The sequence below is a fragment of the Talpa occidentalis genome, unplaced genomic scaffold (assembly GCF_014898055.3).
Source record: "Talpa occidentalis isolate TD23 unplaced genomic scaffold, MPIMG_talOcc4v2.1 talOcc4.5, whole genome shotgun sequence".
NCBI lineage: Eukaryota > Metazoa > Chordata > Mammalia > Eulipotyphla > Talpidae > Talpa > Talpa occidentalis.
In genome coordinates this window covers 9,929,458-9,945,833 of record NW_023604861.1, presented here as the reverse complement: position 1 = coordinate 9,945,833, position 16,376 = coordinate 9,929,458, and the positions used below count along the sequence as shown (strand labels likewise).

General features: G+C 35.4%; 1 protein-coding gene across 1 annotated transcript in view; it reads right to left on the bottom strand.

Annotated features, from left to right (window-relative positions):
- UGGT2 (UDP-glucose glycoprotein glucosyltransferase 2) overlaps positions 1 to 16,376 on the bottom strand; it is a 107,429-nt gene that overhangs the window by 68,120 nt on the left and 22,933 nt on the right. The window contains 5 exon segments of the mRNA XM_037528633.2: positions 164 to 314; positions 5,400 to 5,491; positions 8,072 to 8,132; positions 10,954 to 11,053; positions 14,617 to 14,717. Of these exon segments, the coding sequence (XP_037384530.2) occupies positions 164 to 314; positions 5,400 to 5,491; positions 8,072 to 8,132; positions 10,954 to 11,053; positions 14,617 to 14,717 (505 nt within the window).

The window sequence follows — 16,376 nt, the reverse complement described above, 5'->3', positions numbered from 1 at the left end:
GAAGAACACATAAGAGTCAGAAGGACTGGGTCTATATTTTTGTTTTTCTTCTACAATCTCTTTCAAAATGCTTAAATTTATTCTAAAGCCTGTCAATATTTGGTTTATGTTAAGTCTTACATCCACTAGAGGTTTTAAAGTAAGGGATTACATTAACACTTACCCTTATGGAAGAATGCCTGATATCTAATACATAAGAATGGTCCCGAGCAAGTGAATTTAATTTTAAAAATCTGCTCATATCTTCTCTGTTGATCCCAAGATTGCGAAGGCCATTCATCATTTTTCCTTCGAGTTTCAGCATATCCAAAATACTGTTTATAAAGAAAAGAATGTTTTATTTTGATTTGCCAATGCTTTTAAAATAATCTTTTCAAAAATGAAACTCATTAATAAACAAGAACTTCTAATTATTCACAGGTTCAAACTTACAATGAAGTCTTTTTAAGTGGTAACAAAAAATGAGACAAGTTATAATTATTATATTCTTCATCAAGGAAGTTCAGGCTCACCTCTGAGCAAGTGAAGTGAAACATGAATTTATTGATATATTAGAAAATATACCAGATTACTGTTCTGATAAATCTAATATGAAAACAAGATAAGATCACATGAATTACAATATAAAATTTTGGTAGAAGGTAAGTCCAATTATAGCATAAAAGTTCACATCTGTTTAGACAAAATTGAGATGTCTAATTACACAGATTTTCAAACACAAACATGCTTTACCACAGTCTTACCACTGTAAAGTCTTACCCTTACAGATGCACTTTGCAGTTCTTAAATATAATAGAAAGTAACAATGAAAAAGATAAGACAACAGCATCAATAAATAAACCTAGTGACAAAAACTGGGACAGTCTGATTTTTTAAACTACATTTATCAAGCTCATACTGTGTGTCAGTTAAGTGCCAAATATATTTCAAACAGAGCCTTTGAGTCTCACAACCATCCCAGAAAATCTCAAAGATGCAATTGGGGCTCAGCTAGGTGGTATCTCCTGACCCGCTCACTCTGAAAAAAGGGTGCAGAGGTGGGTGAGTGTTGAAGGAATGCAGTCCTTCCTGAGATCACTCAGCAGATGGGGTACAGTATTGGAGGGTGGTTGTTGTAGGGTACGCTGCTTTCCTGCATCTGTAAGGAATTAAAACTATACAGACTATGGTAAAGTGTGTTTGCATCTGAAAAAGCAAAAGTCTACTAGGCAAGAAGCAACTGTGGTTGTTATTTTTTGAAACCAAGTGTAAAATTCGTATTTATTACACTTAACCTTTATTCAAAAATGCAGTCATGGAAATCACTTTGCTTTTCATAAATGAATAGAATTGAAATAAAGCAATATATGGATTTTAGAATACATTCTCAGGAACTACCAAGGTCTACACTGAAAAAGTGATGATTGTGGAAGAGAAGTGCGAGAGAAGGAGCAAGAGTTTAAATATCACCAATCACTAGAGTGTGTCACCAATCAAAAGTCACACAGAGGCCAGATGGATCAAAAAGCAAAACCCAGCTATGACACAAGAGAGCCACTTAAATAAATAAAGACAAAGTTAGACTTAAGGTAGGAAATGGTAGTCCAAGCCAATGGTGAACTTTTTTAAAGTACTTGTTTTTGTTTTTTTTTAAATTTATTTATACAAGAACTGGGGTACAGACCAGAGGTGGGGAGGGTGAGAGGATTCACCAGAGACAGAGCGGGGAGCAGAACAGGCACATGAACTGAAAGCACTGCTGAGGGGAGCAGTGGGCGAGACAGGAGAGGTCTGCCACACCATGTGGGTATCTCCCTGGCCAGTCGGGAATTGAACTGGTGCTGCAAAGGCTGTGGACAGCTTCACAGCGCTGTGCTCTACCCGCTGGGGAGGCCCGCCAATGGTAAACTTTAAAGAGCAGGAACCACTATACTTAGATCAGCTAAAACAGACTTCCAACTAAAAAAGAGAGCAAGAGAATAGACATAATATAATGATAATAGGATCAAGAGGAAAACATAACAGTTATTAGTAAACACTCAATATAGTTACTATCTTTGGATTTGTTTAGAATCCTTCACTGTTTTCTCCTGCCCTTGAGATAAAAGGCTGAAATCTGTGCCTTGGTTCCAGAATCTGTTCTGTGCTTATATTTGTGACCTCAGCTCCTCAGCAACTTACTTTACAGACCTGTGATACTATACTTTCCATCGTCTCAAGCATGCCATGCTCATACCACTTACACTCCCCACTTAGCCTGATTCAGCACTGAACTCTTAGCTATCACTTCCATGAGGAAATCTAATATACACCGCCCCTATATTCCATCAAGAATTAGTTCAGGGCCTCCCTGGTGGCGCAGGGGTTAAGTCTCAGTGCTATAAAGTTATTGGCAGCCACTACAGCTTGAGTTTGATCCCCAGCCAGGGAGCTGACCAACACGGTGCAACAGACCTCTCCTGTCTCAGGCACTGCTCCCCTCAGCAGTGCATTTCAGTGGATCCACCTGTTCTGCTCTCCAATGTCTCTGGTGAAACCCCCCCATACCTCTGGCCTACACCCCAGTTCTTCTATGCATAAATAAAATAAATGTGTTTTTTAAAAGAATTAGTTCAAATCTCTGGAATTTTAAACTAAATCACTGCACTTCAGCTTTTCTAAACCTTAACTCTAATAATTTATGTTATTTCACTTAGGCAAGACTTATTTCTGTCTCGTTCATCATTATACCTCTAATATCCAGCACTTGCTACAGACTAGCAGGCAGTGAGATATCTGAATTTTAGCACTGGATTGATTTCATAATGTTGATTTTTAATGTTGCTTGCATTACAAATACTTATTTATCAAAAGTTCAAAAGAATCCTGAGCCAGATACAGATAATACTCCACGAATTAAAATACAGAGGAAGGAGAATACAGCTAATACTCCACAAGTGAGGCTATCAAGACACCTCTGTTACTTCTTTCATGCTGGTAGTTACACTGCAGACACTGCTCACACTGTTCCACTAACAGGCTGGCTAACTCAAGGAATGATATCCAATGTATGCCACAATCAGTTTCTTGAGAACTTGTACTTGATCAGTGTCTGGTCAACTGTATGGCTGAGGTGACTATTTAGAAGCAAGGAGCACAGTGCGTGCTATGTTGTTAGTAGCTGCAGACAGCTTTTAAAGATATCATTTATATACTTCTTCAAATTTACTCAGTCCTGTCTGCTCTTCTCCCTGGTCACTGCAACTGTAAAGCCTCCCTGGAGAAGAGTGGTAGACTTGGCAGCTGCTGACCTAACTCTGACCCAGGGAGGTTTTGATTCCTCCCATTACTTCCATGATCAGAGGAAGAACAGTGAGGCCTTAGGGTACATTCAGATTCTGTTCACAACCAAGAAAGGCAATGAGACAGGAAACAGAAGGACACAATTTCACACTGTCTTTCCCCAAGAGGGAAAGACAGAATTTCAGAATCTGAAATAGTAGTTGCACAGCACCTCTCTCTAGAACCAGGGTATAACCTCAGTAATATGCTATTTCCCTTGCTCTCCTCTTTCCTGTATCATTTCCCTCCATTCATCAACCTCTTCACAATGATACTGTTCTACATGCTATAATCATTTTTTTAGAACCTGTATATTTTATGCTAAAAAATATCAGGAGATATAAATATCCTCACATTTTCTTTTTCTTCTCTATGGGAAATATAGTAGCTGCAACGAGCGATCATATCAATGAGGAACGAAATGTGTTAAACATCCTGCAGATCACTAACCACCAGGTGGAGAAGCCAAGGGGTGGGACTTCTCCAATAACTCACAGACCTACTAAATTACAGGTCAAAACGTTCTTGCTATGAAATTGCCCCATATTTTGCCAGAGAAAACTTTCCAAAATCTACATACTACTTCACTGGCTCTTTGAAGCCTATTTTCCCTACTTTTTTTTTTAAAGATTTATTTATTGGGCCTCCCCGGTGGCGCAGCGGTTGAGCACTGGGTTGCAAAGCTGCCCACAGCCTCTGCAGCGCTGGTTCGATCCCCGGCTGCTCCCCAGCCACCGGAGGAGGGTCCCACATGGTGCGCAGACCTCTCCTGCCACCTACTGCTCCCCTCAGCAGTGTACTCCGGTCCTTCTGCCTGCTCTGCTCCCTGCTCTGGCTCTGGTCAATTCTCTCACCCTCCTGCACTTCTGACTATACCCAGTGCTTGTATAAATAAATAAAAATAAATCTTTGAAAAAAAAGATTGATTTATTTATTTATACAAGAACTGGGGTACAGGCCAGATGCACAGGAGGGTGAGAGGATTCACCAGAGACAGAGCAGGGAACAGAACAGGCCGACTGACGAAATACACCGCTGAGGGGAGCAGCGGGTGAGACAGGTGAGGTCTGCTGTGCCATGTGGGACCCTCGCCCGCCGGCCGGGATGGAACCCATTCTGCAGCAGCTGCGGACAGCTTCACAATGTGGTGCTCAACCACCTGCGCCAGCAGGGGAGGCCTTATTTTCCCTCTTTCTGAGGACATAAATCATTTCTCCCTCTGTAGCTTAAAGGCCAGGTGATAACAATTACCCTTTCTCCTATGTGTACAAATGACCTGTATGTCTTTGATTACTATTTTCCTATTATCAGGTCCAAAGATTCAAATAAGTAAAAATGAGCTCCATTTGATCTATTCTACTCACTCATTCATTCCTATATTCCCCTATATATTTACAAATTTGTACAAAAATAAGACATTAAGTTTAGTAAGAGTATATTCAACGGAATTAAAACTCTTGAATACTAAATACTAAGAATTAAGTACTGTGTTCACAAAATTCACCTTGTATTCTAAATTCTAAATTTTAAAGGTAGTTTCATATTTTTTTTTTTTTAAGTAAGATAAATTTGGTTTGTTTTCTGTTTGGTCCATGACTTCATTTCAGATCAATGCTCACGATAATTCTGCCCTAGAGCATTTTTGAAGATTTTTCTTTTTTGACCTGGGGAAATACCAACCCAGCATTCTATATCTGAAAATTCCTTTCTGACAGGTACGAGCACTTTAAATTCTTCCTGATAATTTCTTTCTTCTGGGGCAACATCTCATGCTTCTTTCAGTTACCTTCTGGAAGACAGAGATCCCTGACTGCTTAGTGCAGTCCCCAGGAAGTTTCCTGCTAGGTGATAAGCCTACTTTCCAGTGAGAGACAGTTTCAAATACTGGGACAGTGTGTTTCTTACCTAAACAAATATCTCCCAGTTCTTTCTAAATTGCTTAAGAGGGTATTCTACCAAAATCATAGAGCTGCTCTGCACAGTCAAAAAAATGTTCTGGCTTTAGCTTTAAAGTGATTATTTGCATTTTGACAAATACTAAACTCAGGACATACTTCCTTTACGTGAAGCACAGTTTCTATCAATAATTCAATACTTACCTGAAAGGATCATACGAATCCATTTCAAGACGAAGTCCATTTATAAATAGACAAGCATCACCTGGATGAATGGCAAATCTATTGTGAAGATCCTTGAAATGAGTAGAATAATTGTTAACCACATGATATAACAACAGTGATATTATGGCAGGAGTTGGCAAACATTCTAGAATGTCAGACAAATATTTTAGGCTTTGCAGGCCATATCATCCCTGTTACAACAACTAACTCGGCCCTCATAGCATGAAACAGCCAGCCAAAGAATATATAAACAAATGGGTGTTACCATGTTGTAATAAAATTTTTATTTATAAAAATTTATAAAAAGCCAGACTCAGGCTATGAATAGTAGTTTGTCATCCCCTAATCTAACTGATAAGAATCTCATGATAGGTCAGACACCCAAATTTCTGAATATTTTGACTGTGCAATATATGCCAAAGTTCCAATGCTACAATGAATACTTACCTACTAAATTTTATACTAATTTGAGAGTTGGCAAATTCCTATTTTTGATACCCTAGGGCTCAAAATTTTGTGTGCAAATATATTTCTTTCTAAATTCACAAAGATTTTCATAACAGCAATATTTCAATGCTCACTGTCTTTTTTTAGCAAATGTTTCCCAATTGCCCACTAAGTGCTTGAAATGACTCCAAGGTCTACAGCAATAACAAAAGTACAAATGGTAATGTGCTTGCCAGTACAGCCCAGTGACCAAGATCATGGTGAGAGAGTCAGATTTACTTTAAATTTGTCTTGCTACCTACTATTGAGATTTGAGAAAAAAAATTTTTTTTGCTTTTGTTCAGTCTGAGTTTCTTCATCTGTAAAATAGTATTCTTACATTTATCTCATGCTTGTTATAAATCTCAAATGCAATATATATCCCTGCCTAGTCACATGTACACTATTCACAAATTTTTTTGTTATTACTATTATCAGGGTAGAGAAATTGGTTTAAGGTGGAGAAGCAACTTTAAGACAGTGCATTTCAATGCCAACACAAAACAAATGACAAGAACTAAGATTTCTATAAATTATTTTGGAAAAGCAGATGAAGTAACTAATGAGATTCAGAGAAAGCTCGACAGAAGTCAATTGTCATGGTCATCACTAGCAGACAGGTGATACATACAGAAAAGGGACAATAGGAAATAAATTTGTAACAGGAAATACATTTGTAACAGGAAACAAATTATTTCCATTTGACTTATAAGGAATACTATATGCATACAGAACACTGGGTAAGAGATTAAACCCTAACCTGAGACAGTTCACAGGAAAATTTTGATTTGTATGTTAGTGACTTCTACCACATCTCTTACACTTCATGAAATTCTCCAATCTCTAAACACAAAATTACCACATACAGAAAAAGCTCTGATGCCCAGGAATATCCACTGTGGACTGTTAAATGAGGGGAGGGAAAGCTGGACTGTATGATGCTATTGATAGTCTAGCATTCCTTTCTTTTTCCTCCCACTTCCTTTGCTCTATTAAAGTGGCATTATTTACACAAATTCAGGAACTCGTAAGAAAACAATCCATTCTACTTGAAGAATTTTAAGTGTGGGTAGGAAAATTACAGAAACAATTAATAGCATTAACTCAATTTTGAAGAAAAAACAAGAATTTGCTAGGTGGTCAGGGAGGCCAAGAACATCCCAGGTCGGGATGATGGCCGTGGCTCCTAACACCCACACTCTGATCAAATACATGCCTACTTCATTATCATTGTTGCAGCTGTTGGTCATCATCAAAACAGCTGTTATTCATGAGGCGCTCACTCTCTCAGTGTGCCAGGCACTGCGGGCTGGCTAATTACTCCTAATATACCTTTGCTCTGTTAGCTTCCATCTCCTGAAAGATAAACACTAACTTTCTAGACCCTCTACCAGACCCATGCCAAAATTGTGATGAATGATATGGAAGTCAAAGTTGCCTGAAGTGCTCCAAGAAGTGAATCAATGTGGTTGATGCCACCTCTTTCTAGTTTGCATACAGAAAATAAAGTCTGAAGCTTTGGGACCTTAAGGCAACCATAAAAAGGGAAAAAAAAACATGAAGTGTAATTTAAACTTTTAGTGAGAAAAATTACCTCCTTCTATTTAGGGTCCTAAGTATTTGGTATTAAATTACTTAAAGTCAAATTAGTACTATGTAATAAGGCTATGCAATGTTCTAATCACACCACAAGTATTAACACAATTAGGATGACCGGTGTTTCAAGGTTAAGAGACCATTTGGCAAAACCAAACTACTAATCAATTGTGCTTTAGATGCTACAGGATGTCATGACTTGGTTCTCACAAGATTTTAAGAAAAACTAAGAAAGAGAAACAGAAAAACTAGCCATAGCCTTTATTCTTTATCCTGTGAAGAAAACCACACTATTTGGGCAGAAGCTTCGGAGTACAAGGTGAATGAGGAAGTAGGATACAGGTCAGGAAAGAATGTCTGGAATTAGAGTGAGTGTTATACAAAGTAAATATCAAAAACAATATACAAAGTAAACAAAACAAAAAAAGGAACTGTTTTAATAATCCAAACAAATTAGCACTTTCTCTTTTGTATGAAAGAGAAGATCTAAAGTCTGAAAAAATATTAGTGCATTTTTTTTTAAAAAAAGGAATTTAAAACATAAGAATAAAAAAGGAATTCAAACAAACCTTTTGATTTTCCTGTATTTCTTCCCTCATTTGTTGATTTACAGCAATTCTAGTTAGAGATCTGGGAAAATAAATACCGACATGACTCATTCTTTCATAAATACTTAGAACTAATCTATAATCAATGTAGTAGAATACTTTGTGTAAGAAACCAAAATTTCAAAGGCTTCATGACTGCAATGTGCATTTCTACAGGGCTTTATTTGACAGCAGTGTTTAGCCAAGTAGAAAAGACTGTTAAAAGCCATGTGTGCCAACTCTTCATATTACTTTGTTTGTTTAGGACTACTTATTTTTCAAAAATACTTGACTGGAAATGCTATTTTCTGTTGTTTTGCCCATGCAGAAAAATTCTGTATGAAATTACCAATGCCACTCTATGTGTCAATGCAATTTTTAGAGTATTTGTATGTAAAGAATTTTGGTCAACCTGGGATCTTTATCACAATAAAATACTGACTTCCCATATTCACGCAAAGATCCTTTTAATTTAACTTGTGACTTCCTTATAATTTAAATACAGAGCACAAATGTCTTTTAACAAGTCTATTAACTGTATTTATTTGACTTTATAACTTCTAAGAATGCTTAATAGTTACATGTGTCAATTTTACGAATAGAAGAAAATGACAAAAATTAAAAGATTGCTACTGTAAAGTTCTACTCTAAAATGCAGGCAGAAAAGTGTATCTTAAAACCACCAACAGTAAGTGTGCATGACCTCCTACAATTTGATAGCACTTGAGAGAAATTACAACCAGAAATTTGATAATATAAATTTTTAATTCATTTAGCAAATATTTCATTCCACAAACATTTACTGATTGTCTAACAAGTGGCTTTAGAGATATGTTGAAGCCTACAATTTAACCATTAAGTAGTGCTGGAATCCTTTGTAATTCTTTTTAAATACCCTACCATAAATTGTGTTATACAGAGAAAACAAACAGTTGAACTACATAAAATAGAATTTCTGGACTAGAGAGTCAATCAGTGATTACCAGAACAGAAGGGGGAGGATGGTGGGAAATTTGAGAAAACGGGGACAATGGTACAGTGAAGGTCAGATTTGGACTCTTGGCTCTGAACTCAGACTGGAATATATACATGTGGATTCTCAACAAAGAATACCTGAAATGCATATACTATAAGGCAATGTTACATTAATTTAAAAAGTAAATACAGGGCCTCCCTAGTGGCACAAGGGTTAGTCAGCACTATGAAGCTATCCAGCAGCCACTGCATGAGTTTGATCCCCGGCCAGGGAACTAACCCACATGCTCCCCTCAGCAGTGTATTTCCGGAGATCTGCCTGTTCTGTTCCCAGCTCTGTCTCTGGTGAATCCTCTTACCCTCCCGTACATCTGACCTATACCCCGGTTCTCGTAAAAATAAATGAAATCTTTAAAAATAAATAAATAAAAAGTAAATACAAATTTTGAGAGCATACTTTAGCAAAAGAGCCCCTGAATAGTACAAACTTACTGTCAAAAAAGAAAACTGTCTTAAGTCATGTTACTTTCTTTGTATCTAATTTAGTAATTTCCATAAGTCTATTAATTAAAAGCAGTATGGCTAGGAATACATAAACACACACACACACATGTTTTAGTATATAAATACTGACTTCTCAGGTTCTTTCACTGCTTAAGCTAAAATATGCTGTAATAGTTCTATCAGGGCCTCCCCGGTGGTGCAGCAGATTGAGTGCTGTGTTGTAATGAAGCTGTCCACAGCCTCTATAATGCGGGTTCGATCCCGGCTGGCCAAGGAGATTCCCACAAGGCACAGCAGACCTCTCCTGTCGAGCCCGCTGCTTCCCCCCAGCAGTGCTTTTGGTCTGTCTGCCTGTTCTGCTCCCCACTCTGTCTCTGGTGAATCCTTTTACCCTCCCGCGCCTCTGGCCTGTAACCCAACTACTGTATATAAAAAAAAAAATAGTATCAATCTTCATTCTTTGTAAGGTAACAAACCTATTTTCAGGATACCATTAAAAAATTCTTGTCTTGTGGCGAAATATATACTATTCATTTATCTTACAAAGGAAAATATCTAGAATTAAGATTCAGTAATTTATACTGTGGATAAATGTACACAATAGTATTTGAGACACAGACCGGTCTAACATTCACCCACTACTAAGAAGGGATGCTGAGAGCACAAGGATGCTCTCCATTCCTGTCAACAAAATACTACTTTTGCATTTGGCACATGCTATATGTCTTCTATATTTTAGTGGTTGTTTATAATTTCATTTTCTGTCATTCCTAACCAGAAAACAACGCATCAAAGTCCTACTGTTTTATAAAACCTATACTACCTATTAACTGAATTTAATGTATTGGTTACAGTAGATTGTAGATATGCAGACATATTACCTAGTGACCTGGAAGACTTTACTGTAAAAATGGGATTTCTGGAAACAGTTCAATTAGTTATCCTGTTGACAAAAATGTATTCCAAAAATGTCCCATACAAATTAGGATATTACTAATTGTTTGGAATCTAAAAGGCAGGTACATGGGCTCATATCTCCACAAGGAGAGAGAGAAAAGACTTCTTTATTATCACTTATTATTCAAATAAGTGTTTTCTTGGATTACCATGTCTCTCTGTTCAAGTTTAAATACTTTAGATAAATTAGTTTTTCCTTTCCATTTGCCTCTCACTCAAGAGTTGTTTTGCAGCACGCACAGAAGCACACAGAAGCCAATACTCTGTTGCAGTAAACAATCAACATTTATAACGAAGAAAGGCCCTGACTTCACACACACTATACATATCAGAATTAACTGACATCAGAATTAACTGAAATCGGCTATTTTCACAAAATGCATTTAATGGCTAGAGTTATAGCTGTAATAAAATAAACTTTCATATACCTGGCTTTTATGGGGAAGTTCTGTGAAATGTCTTTCATTAATTTTATGGCATCATAAACTGGAGTGGACATTATTTGAGAAGCTGCTTGAAAACTAAGATCTGAAAGGAAAAAAAAATATATCATTTAGGAATCTAGGAGAACAACAGACATTAATATAGACATTTCCATGTAATTTAAATAATTTACTCACACTTTCTGGCCATATATTCATACAAAGGGTTAATATCCAAGACAAAGAACTCATAAAACTCAACAAAAAACAATCCAATTAAAATATGGGTAGAGAATATGAAGAGACACTTGTGCAAAGAAGATACACAGATGGTCAATAGGCACAGGAAAAGGTGTTCATCATCTTTTATTACGGAAATGCAAACTGAAACAAGCTATCACCTCATACGTCTAAGAATGGCTATTGTCTAAAAGACAAGAAACAAAAAGCAGAGAAAAAGGAACCCTTATACACTTGGAACTGTATACTGGTGCCACCATTTTAGAAAGGAGTAAAAACAGTCTCAAAAATTTAAAAATAAAAAACCCATACAATCCATTTATCCCATTTTTGGGTATTTACCCCAAAACCAGAAAAACACAAACTTGAAGAAGTGTGTACACCCCTCTGTGGTTTTTTTTTTTTTTTTTTTTTGGCACCTTACTTACTTACTTTTTTTTTTTTGGCACCTTACTTACTTCCAGCCAAGATCTGGAAACAATGTAAGTGTCCATGATTGATGAATGGATAAAGAAGTGGTATACATGCACAATGGAATACTACTCAGCCATAAAAATGAAATCTGACCATTTGTGAAATCCTGAATGGAAATCGGAGGCCTACAATCCAGATCCCCATATTTAACTGCCTTCTTAGATTTACCACTTGGGTACTTCCAAAGCCGCTTATTTATTAATGAATTTGTGATATTCTGATGCCTTCTTTGCCTAAATCTGGTCCTATTTAGTCTTCTCTTTTCAGCAAATGTCACCACTATCCATCCAGGTGGGCAAAACACAAATCTAGCAGTTGTTCTTAATATCTCCTTCTTCCCCTTACATTCCATATCCAACCTCTCACAAAGATAGTCCCAAATAGCCCAAAATTATTCCAACTCTGTCTCAAATATTAACTGAATCACCACATCATGAAGACGATGACTCTTTCTATGCCCCTTTCCTCCCCACCCTTCCCAGTTTAGTTCTTACTAAATATATACCCTTTTTACTCCTATGTACCCTTACTTTGCAGCAAGTGCAATGGTAATTTTTATATTGATCTTTTAAATTATTTGATTTACATTTATCTAAGAGCTTCTGAAGAATCTGATGTCTTCTCAGCATTTTATCTTTAGAATCCAGTGTCTTCCAAAATGTCTGCTAAAATCAGATTAATGCATAATGTGGAGTTATTTTTGCTAAGGAAATAGGTTAGAATAAAACAAAAGTTTTGTCAAAGTGAACAGTATGTAGTAAACTTATACACTGTATGCTGAAGATTTTTTAATTATCAAAAGTATCTGTATTCATACATTACATATTTGTATATGGGTCTTCATATACAAATATATATATATAATATATATATAATATATATATATAATATATATATAATATATATATAAAAAATATATATAGGTAAAATATATATCCTACTGTAGGTCTCAGCCCTATAAAACCATGGTTGTGGCGACATGGTTGACACCTAGCAGACATTCAATAAATAGTTGTTAAATCAAACAGAAAACGTACTGGTTTCACGTCCTTGAAAATCTATTTTCTGTTAGCTTCTACAACATGATATTGCATTTCTCATCTTTCCACCATGTCTTATTCACCGCCTCTACTTTCTACATGTGGAGGAACACCACGGCCCCCTCCCAGGGGGGCTGGTTCAGTTACTCTACACGTTTAGTTAGTAGACCCTCCTTTGGAAACCTTTATGCTACAAGTTCCAACTATCAAAGTTCACCTTTTAACTGAAGGGCTTTATATCCCATCCACTACTGGATCTTGTTATCTGGATATATCACAGTCACTTAAAATCAAATTTTTTTAACACCATTCCCACTCTTTTTGGGTCCCCTACTTAACCCTCAAACCTACTTAGGTGTTTAATATTCTCTCTACTCAGGCACAAAGGTAGAAATGTTCCCATCTTGATGCCTCTTATTTTCTAAACTATTGCCAATTCCAGGCATCTTTTCTACCATTTCTACCTGCCACGGTCCTTTCTACACTATTTCAATGATATTTTTACTAGATATCCTAGTCCAATGACATGGATATGAGGGAGGTTATAAAATGAAACTAAACTAAACTATGTATTGTCTCCATTTAAAAGCCTTCAAAATCACCCTATCACTTACATTTCCTAAATTATTAGTCTCTTGAGAACATTTTGAAGGATAAGAAAGTACACTTGTGGTTGCCGACAGCTGGAGGAATTGGGGAGAAATGGGGAGTGACTGTAAAAAGGTACATCAAGTTCTTCTGGGGATAAAAATATTCTAAAATTGATTGTGATAAGTTACAGAATTCTGAAAATATACTGAAATCCACTGGAATGTATATTTTATATGGGTGAATAGTATATCAATTATATATTAGTAAACTATTATTTTTTAAAATTAATGAGATGTGATAGAAGTTATAAATTTTGCCAAAAAATGACATGTATCCATGACCTACTAAAAATTACAAGCAATAAAGAAGCAATTATAAACTGAAAAAGACTTACAGTTAAGTCCAAACTAAATTTTGGTCATGAAATATCTGCTTATACTTGACAGTAAAAAGCTGTTCACGGCTATCAGTGAAAAATACAATGATATAATAAAATTTAAAAGTTAAGAAAATGAAACTGAATTGTGATTTATCCCAAGCTACTAGCCAGAATTTTAGTAAGTGTGCTAGAGTCTCTGAAATGTGACTTAATACATGAAATGAACCTGTAAGTAAAACCACTGTATACTTTTAAAATTATGTGATATCAAACAATCTAAAAGCTTACAATAAATAAAAAAATATGATTTGTTAAATAACCTTTGAATAAAATAAGCATTTTAACACAAAGTAATATAATATATATAATTCGCATTAGTAATTATTACTATGAAATAATTTGTTATGTTATGTGAAAGCTGACTTCTGTTTTGTTAAATGAATAGTCAGATAAACACAAACTGAGTCAAATAAACACAAACCCTCGACAGCTGACTACAGAACTGAAACACCAGGGATGAAGAGGAGTGGAGGAGGGAAAAGAACAAAATAGGAAGGAAGTTCTTTGGTCCATGGCAGTGGGCACACTATGTTAGTAAAACCTGATAGCAGTACCCCGATATTACCTCAGCTAAAAAAATAAATTAAAAAATATTACACTAAAATAGCCTTCCTGGTGGCCTAAGGGGTTAAGACTCAACCTATGAAGCTGTCCGTAGCCACGAGTTCCATCCCGGGCCAGGGAGCTACCCACATGGCGCAGCAGACCTCTCCTGTCTCGCCCGCTGCTCCTCTCAGCAGTGTATTTCAGTCAGTCTTCCTGTTCTGTTCCCCACCCTGTCTCTGGTGAGTCCTCTCACCCCCAACACCTCTGGCCTATACCCCAGCTCTTGTATGCATAAATAAATAAATCTTTAAAAATATATATTATACTAAAATACTGTACCTTGCAGTTCCCAGACTTTTAAAGGCATCATTTCTTTGTTGCTCTCAATCAGATATTTCTGGAATGCTGTCAGATTACCACTGAGGTCTGGATGTAGTTCTCTGCATTGGAAAATTAAGTAAAGTTAATTATCATCACCTGATATAAATTCATTAATGAAGCAGTGTAGTTTTAAAAATTAACTCTTCTAAATAGGCACAAATTAGTCATTATTAAGACAATAACTCATGATGCAGCTATAGCCACAAAACTTAAAAATAATGAGAAATGTGTATGTCTACTTCTTTCAACATATAAAAACAACATTAAATCTGGAAGAATGTATTCAACATTGTTAATACGTTAACATTACCTATAAGGAGTGTAGTATAGGTGCAAAACTAGTAGTTTTTATGTTATATATTTTTAACATATTGAAAATTACTACTTCTTTTATAATTTACAACAAATATACTTTTGACATTAATATAATTTCAGATTTGTTCTATTTTTGAAAAGTCCCATCTTTAATACTTAAGAAAACTTAATTTTGTCTAATGTTAAACACATCTAGTTATCTTTTAAAAAGTAGAAGGACATTTTATTATACATATAAATCATAAGCTTTCTTTTCTCATGAAATAAAGACATACTGCTATTTCAAACAGGCAGAACTAAAAACTATCAATATAACTTACAAAGTACATTTTCAACAGTAAAGATAAATGAAAAATTTAAAAAGTGGAAAGAAAAATCTATATAGAACATATGCACAGAAATGGATTAATCTTATAGTTAACAACAAAAACCCCAATATATTGCAATGTTAAAATTCTGCATTTTATTTCAATGTGGTACCACACTTTGAAAATGACTCCAGACTGACAATATGTCTTATAGTGAAGAAGCAAGAGAACATATTTCTAAAAGAATTTCACTATGAATTAAATTCATTTCTTTTCAATATTACAAAGTTACAGAGTGGTATGTTTATACAAGAGGTATTTCTTTTACATTTAGTCATAAACAAATAATATTCACTGCTGAAATTATTTGTGTTTCAGGGAAAAATACCTTATTCAGACAGTGCCTTAAAACAATGTGTTTTGCACCAAATCAACTCTTTGTGTAAAAACTATTTCCTCTTAAATAAAAAAAAAAAACTAATATCCTAAAGTCTCAAACGATTTTTGGATGGTATGCAATTTATCCCTACAAAAAATTATTTTTAAAAATGAATAGACAATGAATTCCAAAATGTTAAGACACAGTTGAAAAGGGAATAAATATGTATAGTAATATACTAAATAAATGCCTTACTTAGAATAAATCCATCTCACAATATGCATTTCCTGTCTAAGGACACTAGCATATCATTTGGCCAATTAAATTAAAATTTAACTCAGTATCTGTATAAATTAACATAGTCTCAAAATATGTTTCCTTTACTCTGTCAACTTATCTATTCATCAGGAAGACTAAATTTTGTGTCCTTTATGAGTACTTAGAAAACCAAACTAGAACTGAAAGTATTAAAACAGACTCTCAGTAATTTTGCTAATATAATGGAATTAAAAACTTTCCCTTCTTATAAAATAAGGGGAAGTACATATAAAACTCCAAGAATCCCCATTCATGAATATTCAGGGAGAACTCACCATCCTATTCCTTGTCTTCAAAATCAGTGATGCAGAAAAAAAGAGGATTACAACTTTAGTGTTTGACAGGTTACTTGTAAATATGTGAGTAACTAAGACGTCAAAAGTTTTTAATATGGCAAT